At 42.6% G+C, this 20,825-nt stretch overlaps 1 protein-coding gene across 6 annotated transcripts in view; it reads left to right on the top strand.

Annotated features, from left to right (window-relative positions):
- Positions 1-20,825, top strand: part of PDGFRA (platelet derived growth factor receptor alpha) — a 63,353-nt gene that overhangs the window by 30,470 nt on the left and 12,058 nt on the right. For all 6 annotated transcript variants that reach the window (XM_054486172.2, XM_054486173.2, XM_063663684.1 and 3 more), the window contains exons 6-18: positions 2,099-2,270; positions 2,362-2,551; positions 5,378-5,493; positions 7,091-7,217; positions 8,237-8,430; positions 9,232-9,326; positions 9,542-9,674; positions 12,091-12,195; positions 12,582-12,692; positions 13,034-13,187; positions 15,002-15,168; positions 20,060-20,175; positions 20,530-20,652. In XM_054486172.2, coding sequence (XP_054342147.2) covers positions 2,099-2,270; positions 2,362-2,551; positions 5,378-5,493; positions 7,091-7,217; positions 8,237-8,430; positions 9,232-9,326; positions 9,542-9,674; positions 12,091-12,195; positions 12,582-12,692; positions 13,034-13,187; positions 15,002-15,168; positions 20,060-20,175; positions 20,530-20,652 — 1,803 coding nt within the window. The remainder of the gene's footprint in view (positions 1-2,098; positions 2,271-2,361; positions 2,552-5,377; positions 5,494-7,090; positions 7,218-8,236; positions 8,431-9,231; positions 9,327-9,541; positions 9,675-12,090; positions 12,196-12,581; positions 12,693-13,033; positions 13,188-15,001; positions 15,169-20,059; positions 20,176-20,529; positions 20,653-20,825) is intronic.

Here is a 20,825-nt window from a genome sequence, read left to right as displayed (position 1 = left end):
AACACATTTGATTAAATGGCCTTTAGGACTCCTTGATCAACGGGAGAGTTTCAAATGATAGTTCCTGGACCAGGCCCTTCAGAATACATAAAGAGTGTGCAGTAAGCCTCCTTTTTCAGAAGTCAGACAGAAATAGGAAGGTTCTTTGGCTACAAGATATCAACCAAAAAATTAGAAGAGCAAAAAAAACCACTGGATTTTACTATTGCGGAGACAGTGATTGATTCTCATTGTCTTGGCTTCTGTGCCCTGAGGTTTGATTCATCTGATAGTGTTGATTGCCCGCACCCCTTCCTCTTCTGCCTTGTTGGCACCCAGGACAATGTGTCTTCCTGTTCCACCTCTTATGTGCCTGACCTTTGCATGGCTCACCTTCAGTGAACAGTTATCATGTAATCATTCAGCAAAGGTTTAATGAAGTTTGCTCAATCCCAAGCACTGTACCAGAAGCTGGTTCAGTATTGCAGGAAGAAGGGAGGAGGGGAGATGGAAGTGGGGAAGGGGAGCCACCATGCTGCCTCTTGGTCACTGGAGATTTACACAGAGTCTCAGTCATTCTAATGTATTGTCACTAAGTGTGTAAGACAGCCATGTGTAAGAGGCTATGCATGCCCAAATGCAGGAATGACTAATATTCTTATGGAGAACAAAAACGAGATATATATATATTTCTTCCCTCCACTCCTGACTTGTAAATTTCTGCTCCCTGTTCTTTTAGGCATTTGACAGCTTTCTGTCCTTCTATCCATTGATCTCCTTCCTTTTATCCGTTTCTCTCTCCCATGCATTTGCCGCTGCTTTTCATTTGTCCTGGGGCATCTGACTGGAAGTTGGGCATTTTCACTATTGCCTCACAAACTTCACACAGTGAAGGGACATTTACAGTCCAACAAATGTACATCTTCCCTGAAATATGAAGTGATTTGGTTCTTCTGTTCATATTTGATTGGCTTTAATCCTTAACACATAAACACTGCTTTTTATTTATTGGAGACAGCAATGTTTTTTTCCAAACCAAAGTACATGCTATTTGGCTTACAAATATATAATCAAAGTATTGTTTCATACAGTATGTTTTTTCTGATTATAATAGTAATGCAGGTTTATTGCAGAAACTTTGTAAAATATGGAGAGACAAAGGAAAGGCTACTTCCCAGAGCATCACTGTTTATATTTTAGGGAGATAAAGCTTTTATTTTTCATTTGTATTTCTTTTTCTTTTTTCTTTTTTTGTTGTAGAGATGAGGGTCTCACTACATTGCCCAGGCTGGTCTCGAGCTCCTGGGCTTAAGTGATCCCCCCACCTTGGCCTTTCAAAGTGTTGGGATTACACATGTGAGCCTCTGAGCTTGACTGAGATAAAGCTCTTTAGTATTTCTTATCCATAGATAAACTTTGAATAATTAATAGGTGTTATTCTTTAAACGGTAATTTATTACATTCTTTATCCTTCAGCAGTATAGCACAAACACCTTATATGTGTCATTAACTGTCCTTTTAAAAAATGGGCTGGGTGTGGTGGCTCATGCCTGTAATCCCAGTACTTTGGGAGGCTGAGGCAGGAGAGTCACTTGAGGCCAGGAGTTTGAGATCAGCCTGGGCAGTGTATCGAGACTCTGTCTCTGCAAAAAATTTTTAAAAATTAGCCAGGTGTGGTAGCATGAGCCTGTAGCCCCAGCTACTCAGGAGACTGAGGTGGGAGGATCGCTTGAACCCAGGAGGTTGGGGCTGCAGTGAGCCATGATTGTGCCACTGCACTCCAGCCTGGGCAGCAGAGCAAGATTCTGTCTCTAAAAAAATTAAAAACAAAATAAAAAATCTCATGATTTTCTAAGCAGCTAGCTTTTTTTCTTTAGGTTTTATCTTTTAGAGCAGTTTTAGGTTTACAGAAAAATTGAGAGGTACAGAGATTTCCCATGTGTTTCCTACACCCACACATGCATAGCCTCCCGCCTTGTCAACATCGCTATCATCCGTTTGTTATAACTGATAAACCTCCATTGACACATCCATATCACCCAGAGTCCATAGTTTACCTTAGAGTTCACTCCTAGGAGCGAGCTTTTTAAAAGTCGGTTTTCTTCCCCTTTTGCTGTAGAAAGGCAAAGGCATCACAATGCTGGAAGAAATCAAAGTCCCATCCATCAAATTGGTGTACACTTTGACGGTCCCCGAGGCCACGGTGAAAGACAGTGGAGATTACGAATGTGCTGCCCGCCAGGCTACCAGGGAGGTCAAAGAAATGAAGAAAGTCACTATTTCTGTCCATGGTACATTCCGCTTTCTAAAATGTCAGTTGTCCATGCTGCTCGGGATCCATATGTGGTAATCATTATTTAATGGAAACTCTTCCCTGTGCAGAGAAAGGGTTCATTGAAATCAAACCCACCTTCAGCCAGTTGGAAGCTGTCAACCTGCATGAAGTCAAACATTTTGTTGTAGAGGTGCGGGCCTACCCACCTCCCAGGATATCCTGGCTGAAAAACAATCTGACTCTGATTGAAAATCTCACTGAGATCACCACTGATGTGGAAAAGATTCAGGAAATAAGGTAAAGAAACTCTCTGCCCAAGTATGCCTTTTTTTAGTGTGCATCAGAGGCGGACTGAGGTTTGTGTGTGTCTTACAACCCAGACCCAAAGTCAGTCTAGAAAATGTAACAATCTGAGTTAAGAGATGCTTGAAATCACATCCCTTCAATGATAACATTGCAATGTGGTATTAGTATGCTAGTAAGTATTTAATGAGAAGATGAGAAGAAAGAACTAAAAGCTCTGGCCCCTGGGGAAAGACAGGTCACTGGATTCAGCTAGGGTGGAAGAAAGGAAGTAAAATTGGACTCACCAGGATTGAATAGATTGAATATATTCCCTGATGTTCATCATCCATATTGCAAGTAGACATGTATGGTGATTACACCCATGAGGCAGTTATCACATCACCTTACGTGAAAGTTAACATCATAGGCTTAATCTGGACCCATTGAGGACTCCACAGGAAAGAAGAGTAGAGCCTGGCTAACTTTAATCAGGAGAGAGACGTGCAGTGAGTTGCTTGGATCTCTACCTTTTAATGAGAATGGTAGATTGCTCTCATCTCTTAACTAGTGGTGGAGTTTTGAGTGAGTCACTCCTCAGCCACAGTTTCCTCATCTACAATGTAGGATAAACAATACCTTATGTCCTTCAAGGCAAGGAATTGGATCAGATGATATCACGAGGCCTCTTGAAGTTTTAAGCTGTGATTAGAACCCAAGAGTCAGAAGGTACATCTCGCAGCACCCAGCTAACCAGCCCTATACTTTTGTCAGAAATCATCTCAGAAAGACAAAGTCAGTCCTGTATTTCAAGCCTTCAGGAGGAGGAAGAACAGAGCCTTTCTCATCAGTTCAGTTTGCCTCAGGATTTGCTTTCTTCTTTCTGAACTAAATTCCACGTGTAATTGAGAAGCAGTGTCTGAGAAAATGGAATTTTACAACCTCTATAGATAGAATAGTAAAGGAAAAATGAAGTGGGATACTGAATCTGGAAGGCTTTCTGTTGACACAAAATGAAGGTGTACAACAAGGAGGGCAGCTTTCCACGAGGAACTTCCATGAGGCTGTGCAGCCAGAGAGGAATAGGGTAACCCTGGTACAGCTAACACCTCCAACACGTGTGTGAGCACTGACTGCAAGCCATAATCCATAGCAATGACAGGACAGGCTCGCCAACTGAGTGGTTCTGGAAAGCTGCCTTTTCCTTTTAGTGATTCAAGGATCCTTCAACGTGTATTTTTTAGTTCCTGTTATGAGCCAGTGAATACAAAGATGAACATGGTAGATGGGGGATCTGGCTTCCTGGAGCTTAAAACTAGTGGACTCACTGGTTTTCTTGGCCGAAGAAGTGTAGACAACAAACAGCAGAGGATAATTTGGTAATCAGCATCCCAGTGCGCCCCAGGGGACTCTCTAAGGAAATCCAGTCCTGGAGCACACCCAGTATGGTCCAGCCTGCTCTCTTCGTAGGTCTGAGTGCCCCAGCATTTGCAAAGTGTTTTGGAGCCTATGAAATGCTTTCACACATACAGTCTCCTTTAATTAACTCTCACAATGACTCTGTGCTATGTGTACAATTATCACGTTTTACACACAAGGAAACTGAGGCATGGAGAATTCTAATAATGCCCGAGTTCTTCTTACTCCATGACCAGTGCTTTTCTTCTCCATTCCAGTTGCTTTTTCACACTGTGATGATTTATAAAGGACAATCAAATGGGCACATACTATATTTACACACATACATGCACACACACACACACACACCCACAACCAGATGTCATTTATAATCCATGTAAAATATTTTTGGGGAAGCTTCTCTTTAATAAAGTTTGAAGAGGCATATTTTTTCTAACTTTTTTTTTTTTTTTTTGAGATGGAGTCTTGCTCTGTCACCCAGGCTGGAGTGCAGCGGTACAATCACGGCTCACTGCAACCTCTGCCTCCTGGGTTCAAGCGATTCTTCAGCCTCAGCCTCCTGAGTAGCTGGGATTACAGGCGTGTGCCACCATGCCTGGCTAATTTTTTTTTTGTATTTTTAGTAGAGATGGGGGTTTCGCCATGTTGGTCAGGCTGGTCTTGAACTCCTGACCTCAAGTGATTCACCCACCTTGGCCTCCCAAAGTGCTGGGATTACAGGTGTGAGTCATCATACCCAGCCTATAACTTTTTTTTAATAGGTGATAGAATCCCATGCTTGAAAAATAATCAAAGAAAAAGAGAATGCATTGTAAGAAGCCTCACTGTACTCCTGTCCCCAACTGCCCAGTTCTCCCCTCCTCCCCACAGGGAAACATCTTTATTAGTTTCATTAGGTTCTTATGAAACCTTCCAGAGTTTCTTTAAGCAAAATACAAGCAAGTAGGAATGTCATATCCTGCGGACCACTACATACCAATATGTAGAAAGTGTCCTCATTTTATCCTCCAATGATATTCCATTTTTTGGCTGAACCACCTAAATGATGAATATTTAGGAGAAGCAAGTATTTTTTAAAAAAGGTAAAAATCAAAGGTTTTTATTTATTTATTTTTTTAAGAAAAGCTGATAGGCTGTGTTTATTCATTCAGAAGTCAGGCCCTGGATGAACTGATAGGTCTTGGAGATGGCCATTGCTCATCTCTGAATGTCTGGTTTTCTCTTGTAAGAATTGTGTGTATGATCCAGACCTTCAGTGTGTGCACTGTGTATTGAGAATTCCAGAAGAGATGATATGGACAAGAAAAAAAAGATGACTTTACTTTTTACAGTAAAAATAAAACAAATTGAAGAGTACAATTGTTTAAACAATTGGAACTTACTTAGCTGCTGCTTGTTGAAACAAAATCCTTTTTTTAAAAGGTATCAAAGCAAATTAAAGCTGATCCGTGCTAAGGAAGAAGACAGTGGCCATTATACAATTGTAGCTCAAAATGAAGATGCTGTGAAGAGCTATACTTTTGAACTGTTAACTCAAGGTATGTAAAGGGAGTATAAAGATAATGCTAGCTCTGTAGATGAGTGTCTTCCAAGGAAAGCCTGGCACTTTTCTCCCAGTTTATGGAAGAAAAGCAATACTTAGAGGAGAAGCAGTGTCTGCAGATGTCACATATCGGGGATACCTCTGCTGGACTCATGAATTCAGGTATTTCTGGGAGGTTCTGGGTTACTCTAGAGTAGGCGAGGAATCCCTAGGCTCCACTAGCTTTCTTTATTTTTGTAGAGATGGAGTCTTGCCATGTTGCCCAGGCTGGTCTCCCGGGTTCAAGCTATCTTCCCACTTTGGCCTCTCAAAGTACTGGGATTACAGGTGTTAGCCACTGCACCTGGCCTGCACCACCTTGCTTAGCACCTGCTTCTCAATCTGAGAAGAAGTAAGTGATACTTTTTGGTCCAGATGACCTTAGATTGTTCTGGAGAGTTTTGCTACAAGTTTTCGTTGTAGACATTGTACAGTGGTCTTTACCAGAATGGAGTGCCCAAGTCTGTTTACATTCGGGCTCAGCACCTATCCGGAGTCCCAGCCATGTGCCAGGTGCTGTCTGAAGTGTGCTCATGTGATCCTCACAGTAAAACCTGTGATACAAGCATCACCATATATCTAATTTATTTGACCACAGATTTAGAAAAGAATTTTTAAAACCTAATAACATACCACAGATGCATTTTGGTAAATGGTGCTTTAGATTATACTTTAGCTGAATCCATTAGTTGAATCCTAAGCTATAATATAATTTTAAGAACCTCCTTGCCTTTCAAGCCAAATAACCAAGGGACTTTCTCTCTCTCTTTCCCTCCCTCCCTCACTTCCTTCCTTCCTTCTCTCCCTCCCTTGTTCTCTCTTTTCCTTTCCTTTCTATCCTTCCTTCCCTCTTCCTCACTCTCTCTTTTCCTTTCTCTCCTTCCTTCCTTCCTCCCTCCCTCCCTTGTTCTCTTTTCCTTTCCTTTCTTTTTTCCTTCCTTCCTTCCTTTCTTCCTCCCTCTCTTTTCCTTTCTCTCCTTCCTTCCTTCCTTCTTTCCTTCCTTCCTCCCTCACTCTCTTCTTTTCCCTTCCTTCCTTCCTTCCTCCCCCACTCTCTTTTTTTCCTTTCTCTCCTTCCTTCCCTCTTCCCTCACTCTCTCTTTTCTTTTCCTTTCTCTCCTTCCTTCCTTCCTTCCCCCTCCCCTCCCCTCCCCTCCCCACCCCTTCCCTTCCCTTCCGTTCTCTTCCCATTTTTCTTCTCACCATGTTGCCCAGGCTTGCCTCAAACTCCTGGGCTCAAGTGATTCTCTTCCACCTCAGCCTTCCAAGTAGCTGGGGCTACACGTGTGGGGCATCACAACCATGGACTTTTCACTTTCTTCACTGCAAGTTAAAACCATCACAGGGATAAATCTCAAAACACCAAAACTGTGAAAATGCTGCTAACCACGTGGGTCTGTCTAAACTGGAGTGTTAATTGTACAACTGGTTTCAGCCCCTCTGGAGTGGTTTGAATGCCACATGAATGAGTTGTGAACTCATATTCCAACTTGTAGTCCCATATGTTCTGGGACATGAACTATTCCATTCTGACTTCTTTCTGCCTCTTGCAGTTCCTTCATCAATTCTGGACTTGGTCGATGATCACCATGGCTCAACTGGGGGACAGATGGTGAGATGCACAGCTGAAGGCACGCCGCTTCCTGATATTGAGTGGATGATATGCAAGGATATTAAGAAGTATGGAAAACAGATGTGTCTTCTTCTTTCGTGGTCAGAATCTTTCTCCCTTGACACAAATGATGTCAAATACATTTTACTTATTGACTATAAGATAGGGTTTTGGGTGTGATAGCTTCAGAGTATGTATCTTTTGTCACGAATAGCTGTGAGAAGAAGGTCCAGGGCTCTCATTAGACCTTCAAAATGTCTCCAATCTAAAAAAAAGAGTGAATTTTAAAAACCACTGATCTAAGAAGATTTTTACTACCCTGGCTCACATATCTTATTTGGTGAACTTTGTTTGGTAGTCGGACTGCATGTAAACATAAATGTGACTGCTTAGTCCCGTATCTGCCCACCTGCTGTTTGGTGGGTTAATTCGCCATTCCCTCCTCCCTCCGCCCAGTCCTCAGCCTTCTTAAATGGGCACATGAGCAGTGTGTTTACACTTCATCCATGGTAACTGGTTGTGTTCAGAAGCCTCAGTTGTTTCTTCCTCTAGACAGAGACTCCTCATCTTAACTTCTCCCAGGGCTAAGGACAGACTTGGATGTTGACTGGAGTTTCTAGTAGATTCCAGTGTGGAGCAGGAATCTAGGTCTTATAACTCAATCTGAGGATCATCGCAATCCTAGCGACACCTTAGGGTCTCTTCCCAGTGTGGGTGTTGAGAAGGGAGGGCTCCAGGCCTTTCTGAAGGGGTGGGAGATTGAGATCATGAAATATGGTTGAACTTGAACTGTTCAGTTTGCTCATAGGTTCAAGATTGGGGAATAGTAGTCATATTTTATTAAACTTGTTTATCTCTGCCTGCTATGTAAACACGTAGCTTTCAGTTGTTCATGTGTGAGTTATTCCCTCTTCAGCACATGCAGACAAGTTTTAATGTTCATCTGCACGTAAAATAAATCAGTGTGTATTGCCCCGAAATATAGGCAAGGTCCCAACTCCTTGCCATCTTAGAGTGTTCCCGTGGCTCCACTCATTGCCATGACTCTCAGGAATTGGCCCTATACTTAGGCCCTTTTTCTCTCTAGATGTAATAATGAAACTTCCTGGACGATTTTGGCCAACAATGTCTCAAACATCATCACGGAGGTCCACCCCCGAGACAGGAGTACCGTGGAGGGCCGTGTGACTTTCACCAAAGTGGAGGAGACCATTGCGGTGCGATGCCTGGCTAAGAATCTCCTTGGAGCTGAGAACCGAGAGCTGAAGCTGGTGGCTCCCAGTGAGTTGCTCAACAGTCAGGACAACTCATCAGCTGAGCCGCATCTCCCCCAGGCGGATCTTTGAATCCCAGATAGGGGTCATATAGAAAGGAAGGTCCCAAGGCAGAAATTCAGTTATGAATGCTCTTAAAGGCATGTGGGACTTTGTTTTATTTTGTTTTGTTTTTTGAGACAGTCTTGCTCTGTTGCCCAGGCTGTAGTACAGTGGCGCAATATTGGCTCACTGCAACCTCTACCTGGGACTTTGTTTTAGATTCAGATCCAAAACTGCATTTTTGCAGAGGCCCCTCAACATTTTGCTTGTCTAATAATATAGCTACAGACTCTACTTTGAATGTCTGTGTATGTGGATGGAGTGTGGGGAAGAAGGATCTTCTGTCTCATTGCTCCTTAAAAGATGGATGAAGCCAAAAGCAATATAAGCAAAATGCAACTTACAAAATAAGCTTTATAATAAAGCATATGAAGTAGAGGTGTCTGCCCATATAGTAGCTGTCAATTGCATGTATCCTATTCAAATTCTGTCCACAAGGTTACTGTTGGAGCAACTTTGGAGAAAATACTGAGTTCTCCTGATTGAATTTTGCCCCCTTCTTGTATAAAGAAAGAGTTGATGTAGTTTCCTGGGTGTAGATGGTTTGAGAGATGGTACTGCCTATCCCTAAAATGAACCAGGCAGCCCTCACACTTCCCCACCAGCAGTGAGAGATTCCTGGCTCAGACACAGCCACACTACCTTGCTGCCCCTGTGCATGTCTGCCAGGAAACTTTTCATTGTGCCTCTTTCTCTTGTCACTTAGCCCTGCGTTCTGAACTCACGGTGGCTGCTGCAGTCCTGGTGCTGTTGGTGATTGTGATCATCTCACTCATTGTCCTGGTTGTCATTTGGAAACAGGTAGATATTTTCTCATAAAACTAAAGATCTTTGAAGCCAATGAGAACAAGAATAGCAACCTAGTTCAGTGCTTGGCACAGAGAAGGAGCTCAGCAATTACATGTGGAGTGAACGTTGTTGGACTCTACTATGTCCAGTCACTGTGCTGCTTCAGTGAAGCTCTGATGCACTGGGACTTTGGTAATTCACCAGTTACCTGTCCTGGTCATTTATAGAAACCGAGGTATGAAATTCGCTGGAGGGTCATTGAATCAATCAGCCCGGATGGACATGAATATATTTATGTGGACCCGATGCAGCTGCCTTATGACTCAAGATGGGAGTTTCCAAGAGATGGACTAGTGCTTGGTAAGTTCCATGGGGTGACCTCCCAAGACCCCCTTTTCCCTTGCACACAACTTTGCAATTTATAGGCCTTGGCAGAATAGAGATCTGAGCTTGTGCTTAGTAAGAACTAGGCATGGAAATTTGCTTTCAGAAATACATTTCTGCCTTGACAATAAGTTAATTGGATCATTGCAATGATTTTTTAAAATCTCTTTCCATAACAAATTATAGTTAAGGAAAATTTTACAAAAGGAGAAGAGAATATGAAGAGGGCTGGCAAAGATACCCACCAAAATTGCTTTTCTTTAGAAATGACACAAATTGAAAATGAGATGAATTTCTGTGACTAAAAATGAGCAGATGAGAAATGAATGTGGACAACCACAAAATGTATTTTGATTCAGTACATTCTGAAGATGGATTAGATACTCCTTTTTATATATTTGGAATATGGAATATAAAAATATAGGTACATTTTAAGGCAAAATATGTAAAAATAAGCAAGCCAACTTATCACAAGCATTTCAAGTATTTCAATCCTGGGCTGAGACCAAATATATGAAGCTTTAGTCCAAGGGAGTATTTCTTTTTTAAATCACATTTCTAATGAATGAAAGCAAGACAAAGGCAAATGAAAGTAGAGGTAGAGGTTGTGTTTTGATGAATGATCTAACAGTATATATGTTAAAGAATGCCAAATGCAGGTTTTAATTATCCCCCTGTCTCATTGCAAAATACAGAATAGTTTAAGTCTTCTTAGAGAGTTAGGTAAACCGAAATCAAGCAAGGCACCAGAGTGAAATCACCTTTGCAAAAATTGTAACTGAGGAAATTATGACAGTGAATGAGATATGACCTAACCAACTCCATTTTGCTTTAGCCTCCAAGTTGTCCTTGTTCCTTCCTGGGCATAGGCTGAACTAACTTTGAGAGGAACTTAGTTTATAGTTTGACTTTGAAAAAAAGACAATAATAGCCCTTTGCCAAAACAAACCCTCTTTTTGCCTGGGAACTAGACTGCCTTTGCGGGACTAACAAATTAGCTACAAGATTAGAAAGTACGGTTTAGGGGTCACTGTTGTAAAACCTGAGGTCAGTGCTTGAGATATTTTGGAGACCCTGTATTTCGTTGCACCAGCTGACACCACCCAGGTCAATAAACTGGCTCATCTGATCTTGTGGCCCCTACCTAGGAACTGACTCAGTGCAAGAGGACAGCGTCAGCTCCCTATGATTTCATCTTTGACCCAACCAATCAGCACTCCTCATTTCACCCCCTACCCACCAAATCATCCTTAAAAACCCCATTCCCCCAGTTTCAGAGACACTGATTTGAGTAATAGCAGAATAGTAGAAATTGCCCCAGTTTCAGAGACACTGATTCGAGTAATGGTAGTAATAGTAGAATAGGTCTCCTGTACAGCTGGCTCTGTGTGAATTAAACCCTTTTTCTATTGCAATTCCCCTGTCTTGATAAATCGGCTCTGTCTAGGCAGCAGGCAAGGAGAACCCATGGGGTGGTTATAAGAGCTGCCCCCAATTTCAAATATTTATATCTAAGCTTTCTTTATTTTCCTGCCTATTTCCCAAAAAGGGATGAGGAGCTTAGGGAGTTAAAAAGTAGTAAAATATGGGGAAAAGGGCATAATTCCCATTATACCAAGAGGCATTGCTGGTGAAGCAATACTTTTCCACGTACGATTTTCAGTAACACAGATGTGCAGTAAGAGGCAGTGTTGGCTGTTAGTGTCTTTTATGAGCGAAGTCTTTCCCTGGCTTGGCTATCCGTGGTGAGACTGACACCCCGGGAAATGTTTCTCTCAGGGTGAGCTCTTTCAGGGTGGGACAACAGCTTCAATGTCTTTACGTATGCCTCCTCCCAACATGAAGCGAATTGCTGTGCTCTCGGGCATGTTTAGCTCTTGCTAGCGTGGCTTTCCTAACAAATAGGGAGCAGTGAGCCCAGCCTGAAGTTTTTATTTAGTCACTCCTTGGAATCAGTGATATTTTGAATACTGAAGTATTTCCAGTGGCTAGTAATTTACTAAGGCAAAAGATGCCCCTGTTTGCATATGGAAAACAGAAGGGGAGAGAACCAGGGGGTGTGGGTGAGAGCCCCCGAGGGCAGAGGATCCCAGGGGCTGGCCCAGCACGGAGCTGGTAGACAGCGCGCTCACACCAGGGAGGGCTGCACCCTCCTTTCTCCCGTCTGTGTTTTCTTTCCCTTGCAAATGTTATTCGACAAAAGCAATTATGCTAATTTCCTTCCCTGTGGGCTCAATTCCGTTTTTGACACGATGACTTGGAGGAGTCATTATGCTTACTCCAAACAGGAAAGACACCCGCCCAGCTGTCCACCCGCAGAGAGCTGGCTACCGTGCAGAAAGCTGAGGAGGCGTCTGGAGTTTTGGGTGTTAATGACTCTGCCTGCCCACAGGTCGGGTCTTGGGGTCTGGAGCATTTGGGAAGGTGGTTGAAGGAACAGCCTATGGATTAAGTCGGTCCCAACCTGTCATGAAAGTTGCAGTGAAGATGCTAAAACGTAAGTGCTCCTTCCTGGGGATTTTTTGAGCATGGGGATATTAAGGGAATTTCTCAAAATCATACAGCTAGTAAATAAGACATTTAGGACTAGGTCCTGATTATTTTGACTCCAGGTTTTATGTGTATTTAGATTAGGTTTATTTAGATTGCTCTTGCTGCCCATATGTTGGAAAATTAAGAGCTTGTTATTTCCAGTGACTTCTTTTTACTAGAAAGACCAGGAATTAGTTATTAGCATTGAGGCCAAGTAGCTATCTGCTTCTTTTAGACTTTTGGTAAATAGAATGATATCCAATCACAGGATTAGTCATATTCTTGGTTTTTTTCTGAGAACAGGAAGTTGGTAGCTCAGCTGGACTGATATGTGATTTATTCTTTCAACAGCCACGGCCAGATCCAGTGAAAAACAAGCTCTCATGTCTGAACTGAAGATAATGACTCACCTGGGGCCACATTTGAACATTGTAAACTTGCTGGGAGCCTGCACCAAGTCAGGTGGGCTCACTGACCTGGAGTGAGGATTTTCATTGGACACATGTGGTTGTGAAAACTGTTCAATCAGGCTTAAAGCCTCCACTCTCCATCCCCACACATGGCAGGGAATAGAAGTCCCTTGAATGGAGCTGACTGGTCCCTTGATTGATGGAAGCTCATTGTTTTTTGAGCAAAATCTGTTGCTAGTCCAGCCATAGCCATTCATGGCTCTTTTTAAAAAAGAAAAAAAAAAACTTTTTTGGTATCTTATTTTTTTCTGCCCCATATGGTCTGCAGGACAATTCGTGGCTTTTCTTTTCTTCATTTTCATACCTATCTCCTAACGGCTTTTGTCCCCATAGGCCCCATTTACATCATCACGGAGTACTGCTTCTATGGAGATTTGGTCAACTATTTGCATAAGAATAGGGATAGCTTCCTGAGCCACCACCCAGAGAAGCCAAAGAAAGAGCTGGATATCTTTGGATTGAACCCTGCTGATGAAAGCACACGGAGGTGGGTGCAAAGAGAGATGTTGCTGTCTATCATTATCTTACAGGCATCACAAATAGAAAGACCCATGTCCTCATAGATATCATGTCTGCAGGTTCAGTGCCCAAGGTAGCAAGACTTAGAGTCAAACCACCCTGTCCAGTCTTTCCATGATCATGCAGAGAGATGCATGATGTCTAAAGGTGTTTTGGACTGGGGTGTCACATGGGAAGGCCTTGCTGATAGGTTTGAATGAGAGTGAGTTAGAATGACTCTGGGAGCTCTTCTGCTATTTACATGTGATCCACTTAGACCTATAAAATGCAGCTCTGGCCAAGGATGCTTGAGTTTTGGAACCTTGCGAGAACTGTCTGTGGATCTCCAAGCTCGAGGTCCTTGCTGAACCTGGACCTATAAATGACGCCAATGATAGTGATCCCTACTGCAGAAACCTACTAGTGTCTATAAAGAGCTCTGTAGATAAGAAGTTCTGTAAGATCAGAAAGTACAATGAATTTACTTCATAATAAATTACTTGGTGGACACCAAATGGGTGCTAAATTGATTGGGTAGAAGGAATTGTATGCCCAAGCCACATGGCCACACGGCTCAAGTTCCAACCAAGGCTTGTAAGTTGAAAAACTGAGAAAGAATAATGACCAACTTAATGTAGTGAATTCTTCAAACTTTAAGTGTAATGGACTTACAGGTCCATGGGAGCACAGCCCCACTGTCTTAGATGTGGCTCTTCAGGATGTGCGGACTCCTGCTAAAGATGTGCAGGGAACCGGCTCTGAAAACAAGTGAACAGTAGTCATCATGGCAGCTGACATTTGTGGAGTCCTTTGTATGTGCCAGGTGCCATGACAAATATTCCCCTAGTCTTTCCCATCTTTGTCAGTGGGATTCATTCTACGTCTTCTGAAAAGTGCTTCCTTGACCCCCAGATCAAGTCATTTTTCTTACAAGCTATTGAAAACTTTCTTCCTTCACAGCATATCTGAGTTTGAGTTGATCTGTGTATTTATTTTGTTTGTTTTTTACATTTCTTTTTTTCCCTATTTAAAAAATTTTTTTATTTCCATAGGTTTTTGGGGAACAAGTGGTATTTGGTTACATAAGTAAATTCTTTAGTGGTGATTTGTGAGATTTTGGTGCACCCATCACTGGAGCAGTATACACTGAACCCAATTTGTAGTCTTTTATCCCTCACCCACCTCTCATTTTTTCCCCCTGAGTCCCCAAGTCCATTGTGTCATTCTTATAACTTTGCATCCTCATAGCTTAGCTCCCACTTATGAGTGAGAACATACGATGTTTGGTTTTCCATTTCTGAGTTACTTCACTTAGAATAATAGTCTCTAATCCCATCCAGGTGGCTGCGAAAGCCATTAATTCATTCCTTTTTATAGCTGAGTTATATATATATATATGCATACCTACACATACATATGTATAGATACATTGCAGTTTCTTTATCCACTCCTTGATTGATGGGCATTTGGGGCTGATTCCACATTCTTTCAATTGTGAATTGTGCTGCTATAAACATGTGTGTGCAAGTATCTTTTTTGTGTGACTTCCTTTCCTCTGGTAGATACCCAGTAGTGGAATTGCTGTGATGCATGTATTTGAGTGACTATTTGATTAATGCTCATTTCCTTGACTAGATCACCTCATGTGAAGGGTATGGATTGGTTTTGCTTTTACCCAGTTAGCTCCCATGCCTACCTCAGTACCTGGCACATTGTAGGTCCCCCAAAATCATCATCTACTGAAAGTGGAATGACCACTTCAGAAGGGCACCCTAGGTAAGATTTCTCTTTCTGTTTTTACAGCTATGTTATTTTATCTTTTGAAAACAATGGTGACTACATGGACATGAAGCAGGCTGATACTACACAGTATGTCCCCATGCTAGAAAGAAAAGAGGTTTCTAAATATTCCGACATCCAGAGATCACTCTATGATCGTCCAGCCTCATATAAGAAGAAATCTATGTTAGGTAAAAGTGTCTATACTCACTCTGGGTGTTGGGACTTTCCAGTGGTTTAATATGATACTTAAAGTATTTAGAGGGAAGTGTATAGGGATGGCAAGTGAACCTGGCAGCCCACGTGGTCTCTAAATGCAGGTCTGCACAACCAGTTCTGTGACATGTTTCCAGATTTGTGGCCTGTAAATTGAAAAGAATAAAAGCTGACAATGTAACAAATTTTTTAAACTTTAAATTTAATAGTTTTTAAAGAATTTTCCTGGTGTGTTCCTGCAGTAAACATTTTTTAAAAAAATAATTATTTATTCTGAAATAATGAACTTCCTTTTTTATTGCTGTCTTTTTCTTTTTTAATGAAAATATGTTGATTGATTTTTTTTTAATGCCCTTACTTGGCAGAATTACAAGTTGGCTGTCTTATGTTAGTTCCTCACATTGCTTTTTTTCCCTTAAGTTTTAGAAGTCTCTGATGTCTATGAGTTCAGTAACCCTTGCTTTTACTTTTCCTAACATTCAATTTGTGATAGGAACTCTAGAGTAGATAATTTGCAGTTATATTTTCTGGACCAGTGTTTCTGTTTAATGTATTTTGAAGGTGGGTCTATCTGTTTTTCAAGTACATGAATATGTGGCAGGGTTAAATTGATTTATAAACTCCAGGGAGTCCAGCTGATGCCCAGACCAGATGGACCACTTCACATCTGCTCAGGGTGGTTCCTCCAGAGCCCTGGACTGGTCACAGACATGAAGTTGGAAGTCTGACATTGGCTTGTCCTGTGAGCTTGCCTTTTTGGGTCTGAGCCCTCCCATTAGTCAATGCAAAAAATGCGTTGAGCTGCCCTGGACATTGTTTTGGAAATTATTGATGTGCTCTGAATGTTTTCAGGTTCTTAAGTGAAAGGTACAATCCATTTAAAAAAGAATGTGTTTGTTTTGCAAAGCTCAGTACACAATATTTTCCATTTCTGCGGTTCCAAGTTCCATTCACTTCTCATTGCCAAATGGGTGAACTTCCAAGCGCTTTTAAAAGATTAGCCAGTGAGAGTTATCGGAACCAGTACTTCCTCTCCCCTCCCATATTGTTAAAAATAGTTTACATTGCTTCCCAGGCTGGGCTGGTGGAGTTGGCACGAGATGTCAGAGGAACCTGAGTCATGCTCAGGCCCAAGCCCTGTTGGTAGGCAGACCACTGCTTTCTGGCCTTCTGTGGCTATCTGAAAAAATTGTGAATGGCTAGAGCTACTCTTCACTTGCTGAACATTTTCAAAAAGAATTGAGAACTTCTGGATTAAATTGCCTTCTTCCTCGAAAACCCTGGGACCCTTCCAGATGGGACTAACTGGGGAAAGTGGACAAGTTACAAACAAAGAAACTCAAAGCAAAGTCATTGGCACTGATCTCTAAGATGCTATCACATGTGATTGGTGGTTGATTTTATTAACAAATTATAAGCAAAGTACTACAAAGGTGGCTTTAAAAAGAAAATAAAGCAATTCACAGAAACTACTTTTTCATGTAGCTTGTATGTGTGCTCCATGTATTTCATCATGGAAGATTTTAGTGTGTGTTTATGTGTATGTGTGTTTTAAAGGTAGCTGAGATGATTTGCTAATTATGGTTGAAAAAAAGAAATTTAGGAGGTAAACAAAATAATTATGTGTAAGATTGGTCCTTGTGGCTGTGTGTGTGTTTTGTGTGTGCGTGTATGTCTCTGTGTGTTTTAGGCTGTTCTTTTATTGCTATAAATAAATACTTGAGACTGGGTAATTTATAAGGGAAAGAGGTTTAATTAGTTCATGATTCTGCAGCTTTATAGGAATCATGATATTGGTAGATTTGCTCAGTTTCTGGGGAGGCCTCATGAAGCCATGAAGTTGTGGCAGAAGGCAAAGCAGTGCAGGCACATCACATGGCCAGAGCAAGAGCAAGAGAGAGAGAGAAAGAGAGAGGTGCCACACACTTCTAAACAGTCAGATCTTACAAGAAGTCACTTACTATTGCGAGGACAGCACCAGAAGGATGGTGCTAAATTGTTCATAAGAAATCTGTCCCCATGATCTGTTCATCTGCCACCAGTCCCCACCTCCAATACTGTAGATTACAATTCAACACGAGATTTGGATAGGGACACATATTCAAACTATATCATATTGACCCTGGACCCTCCCAAATCTCATGTCCTTCTCACATTTCAAAATACAATCATCCCTCCACAATAGTCCCCTCAAGCCTTAACTCATTCCAGCATCAACTCAAAGTCCAAAGTCTTATCTGACACAAGGCAAGTCCCTTCCACCTATGAGCCTGTTAAATAAAGAACAAGTTGTTTACTTCCAAGATACAATGGGGTTATAGGCATTGGGTCAACATTCCCATTCCCAAAGGGAGAAATCGGCCAAAAGAAAGGGACTACAAGCCCCACAGAAGTTCAGAACCCAGCAGGGCTGAAAGCTCCAAATAAACTCCATTGACTCCATATCCCATATCCAGAGCACACTGGTGCAAGGGGTGGAGCTCTTGGGAGGGGTGGAACTCCCTGTGGCTTTGCAGGGTTCAGCCCCTGCAGCTGCTCTCAGGGGCTGGTGTTGAGTGCCTGTGGTTTTTCCAGGTGCAGAGTGCAGGCTGTTGGTGGATATATTATTCATGGAGGATGGTGGCCCTCCCCTCATAGCTCCACGAGGCAGTGCCCCAGTGGAGGCTCCGTGTGGGGACTTCAACCCCACATTTCCCCTCTGCAATGCCCTAGTAGAGGTTCTCTGTGAGGGCTCCACTCCTGCAGCATGCTTCTGTCTGGACACCCTGGTTTTTTAATATATCCTCCAAAATCTAGGCAGAGGCTCCCAAGTCTCAACTCTTACACTCTGTGCACCCACAGGCTAACACCACATAGAAGTGGCCAAGGTTTATGGCTGTCACAAGCTGAAGCAGCAGCCCAAGCTGCACCTGGACTCCTTTGAGCCACGGCTGGAGCTAGAGTCATAGGGATGCAGGGAGCAGTGTCTCGAGGCTGCACAGGGCAGTGGACCCTGGGTCTGGCCCATGAAACCATTCTTCCCTCCTAGGCCTCTGGGCCTGTGATGGGAGGGGCTGCCATGAAGGTCTCTGAAATGCCTTATAGGCCTTTTTCCCATTGTTTTGGCAATCAGCCCTTGCCTCCTTTTTAGTTATGCAAATTTCTCTAGCAAGTGGTTGCCCAGCAGCCCTCTTTAATTCTCCCCCAAAAAAGCTTTACTTTCTCTGTCACATGGCCAAGCTACAAATTTTCCAACCTTTTATGCTCTGCTTCCCTTTTACTTTTTTTTTTTTTTTTAAAGAGATGGGGTCTCGCTATGTCATCCAGGCTGGTTTGAACTCTTGGACTCAAGCAGTCCTTTCACCTCAGCCTCCCAAAATGTTGAGATTATAGGTGTGAGCCACTGTGCCCAGTCTCTACTTCTCTTTTAAATATAAGTTTCAACTTCAAGTCATTTCTTTGCTTCTACATCTGAGTGTAGGCTATTGGAAGCAGCCAGGCCATATCATGAACACTTTGCTGCTTAGAAATTTCTTCCACCAGATATCCTAGGTCATCACTCTCAAGTTCAAACTTCCACATATTCCTGGGGCATGGACATAATGTGGCCAAGTTCTTTGCTGAGGCTTAACAAGGGTGACCTTTACTCCAGTTCCCAATAAGTTCTTCATTTTCATCCAAGACCTTGGCAGCCTGGATTTCATTGTCCATATCATTATCAGCATTTTGGTCACAAGCATTTAACCAGTCGCTAAGAAGTTCCAAACTTTCCTTCATCTTCCTGTCTTCTTCTGAGCCCTCCAAACTCTTCTTATCTCTGCCTGTTACCCAGTTATCTTTACAGCAATTCCCCATTCCTTGATACCAATTTTCTCTATTAGGCTGTTTTTGCATTGCTATAAAGAAATACCTGAGACTGAGTAATTTATAAAGAAAAGAGATTTCATTGGCACAAGGATTCTGTAGGCTATACAGGCATTTGCTTCTGGAGAGGCCTCAGGAAGCTTCCAATCATGGTGGAAGGTAAAGGGGGGAGCAGGCATATCACATGGCCAGAGCAGGAGCAAGCGAGACAGAGAGAGAGAGAGAGAGAGAGAGAGAGAGAGAGAGAGGTGCCACACAGTTTCAAACAGGCAGATCTTGCAAGAAGTCACTCACTTTTGCAAGGATAGCACCAAGGGGATGGTGCTAAAACCATTCATGAGAAATGCACCCCCATGATCCAGTCACCTCCCACCAGGCCCCACCTCCAATACTGGGGATTACACTTCAACATCAGATTTGGGTGGGGACACATATCCAAACTATATCATTGCGTGTGTGTGTGTGTGTATAATTTTTAAACCAGATATATGTTTCTGCATATCTCTTTTCTTTCTTTCATTCTTTCTTTCTTTTTTTTTTTTTTTTTTTTTTTTGAGACAGAGTCTCACTCTGTCACCCAGGCTGCAGTGCAGTGGTGTGATCTCAGCTCACTGCAACTCACTGCAACCTCCTCCCCCCTGGTTCAAGCAATTCCCCTGCCTCAGCCTCCTGAGTAGCTGGGATTACAGGCACATGCCACCATGCCTGGCTAATTTTTTTGTATTATTAGTAGAGATAGGGTTTCACCATGTTGGCCAGACTGGTCTCGAACTTCTTACCTCAGGCAATCCACCCACCTCGGCTTCCCAAAGTGCTGGGATTGTAGGCATAAGCCACCATGCCTGGCCTATATATCTATTTTCTAAGATAGAATCTTTGCATAGTGATATTCATCTGTGAGATCTAAACATTCTACAAAAAAATTAAGAAAATATTTTTGGATGTGTTCTTTGGGCATGCCTCTGCAACCTGATGATTTCCTGCTGCCTGCCAGCACCAATACATTTAATTTCTTTTCTGCAGACTCAGAAGTCAAAAACCTCCTTTCAGATGATAACTCAGAAGGCCTTACTTTATTGGATTTGTTGAGCTTCACCTATCAAGTTGCCCGAGGAATGGAGTTTTTGGCTTCAAAAAATGTAAGTTCAAGGAACAGAGACCTTTTTAGACCCAGATTTCAGTGAGTGGAGTGTGGAAGGAGATGCTAGGAGATAGATCTTGGAAAGGCCGTTAATAACAGGGGCCTCTTACTTACCTGTCTCTCTCCTTCATCCCTTATGCAGGGCAGGGAGTCCGAAATCATCAGGCATCTACTCTTCTCTAGAGCTTTCCTTCTGTTGGGAGTGGGTGGAGTGAGAACCTGGGGGAAGGCCAGCCCTTTATATCCAGGCAGACAGCTCCAAGTGCCACCATGGATCAGCCAGTCTTGCAGGGGTGATGCTGGTCAGCTACAGATGGCTTGATCCTGAGTCATTTCTTCCTTTTCCATGCAGTGTGTCCACCGTGATCTGGCTGCTCGCAACGTCCTCCTGGCACAAGGAAAAATCGTGAAGATCTGTGACTTTGGCCTGGCCAGAGACATCATGCATGATTCAAACTATGTGTCAAAAGGCAGTGTACGTCCTCACTTCCCTCAATGGGCATGCTCACCCTCCTTCACTTTAATCTCTGAAGTCAGGTGTTGCTTCTAGAGATTCGGTGCCTGTTTTTTACAACATCAATAGACTACAAGGGGTCAGTACACAGTCTTGGCAGCAGATTGCCCAGGTGTGAGTGCCAGCTCCACCAC

The sequence above is a fragment of the Pongo pygmaeus genome, chromosome 3, assembly GCF_028885625.2.
Source record: "Pongo pygmaeus isolate AG05252 chromosome 3, NHGRI_mPonPyg2-v2.0_pri, whole genome shotgun sequence".
Classification (NCBI taxonomy): domain Eukaryota; kingdom Metazoa; phylum Chordata; class Mammalia; order Primates; family Hominidae; genus Pongo; species Pongo pygmaeus.
This window is presented reverse-complemented; position numbering and strand designations above follow the sequence as displayed.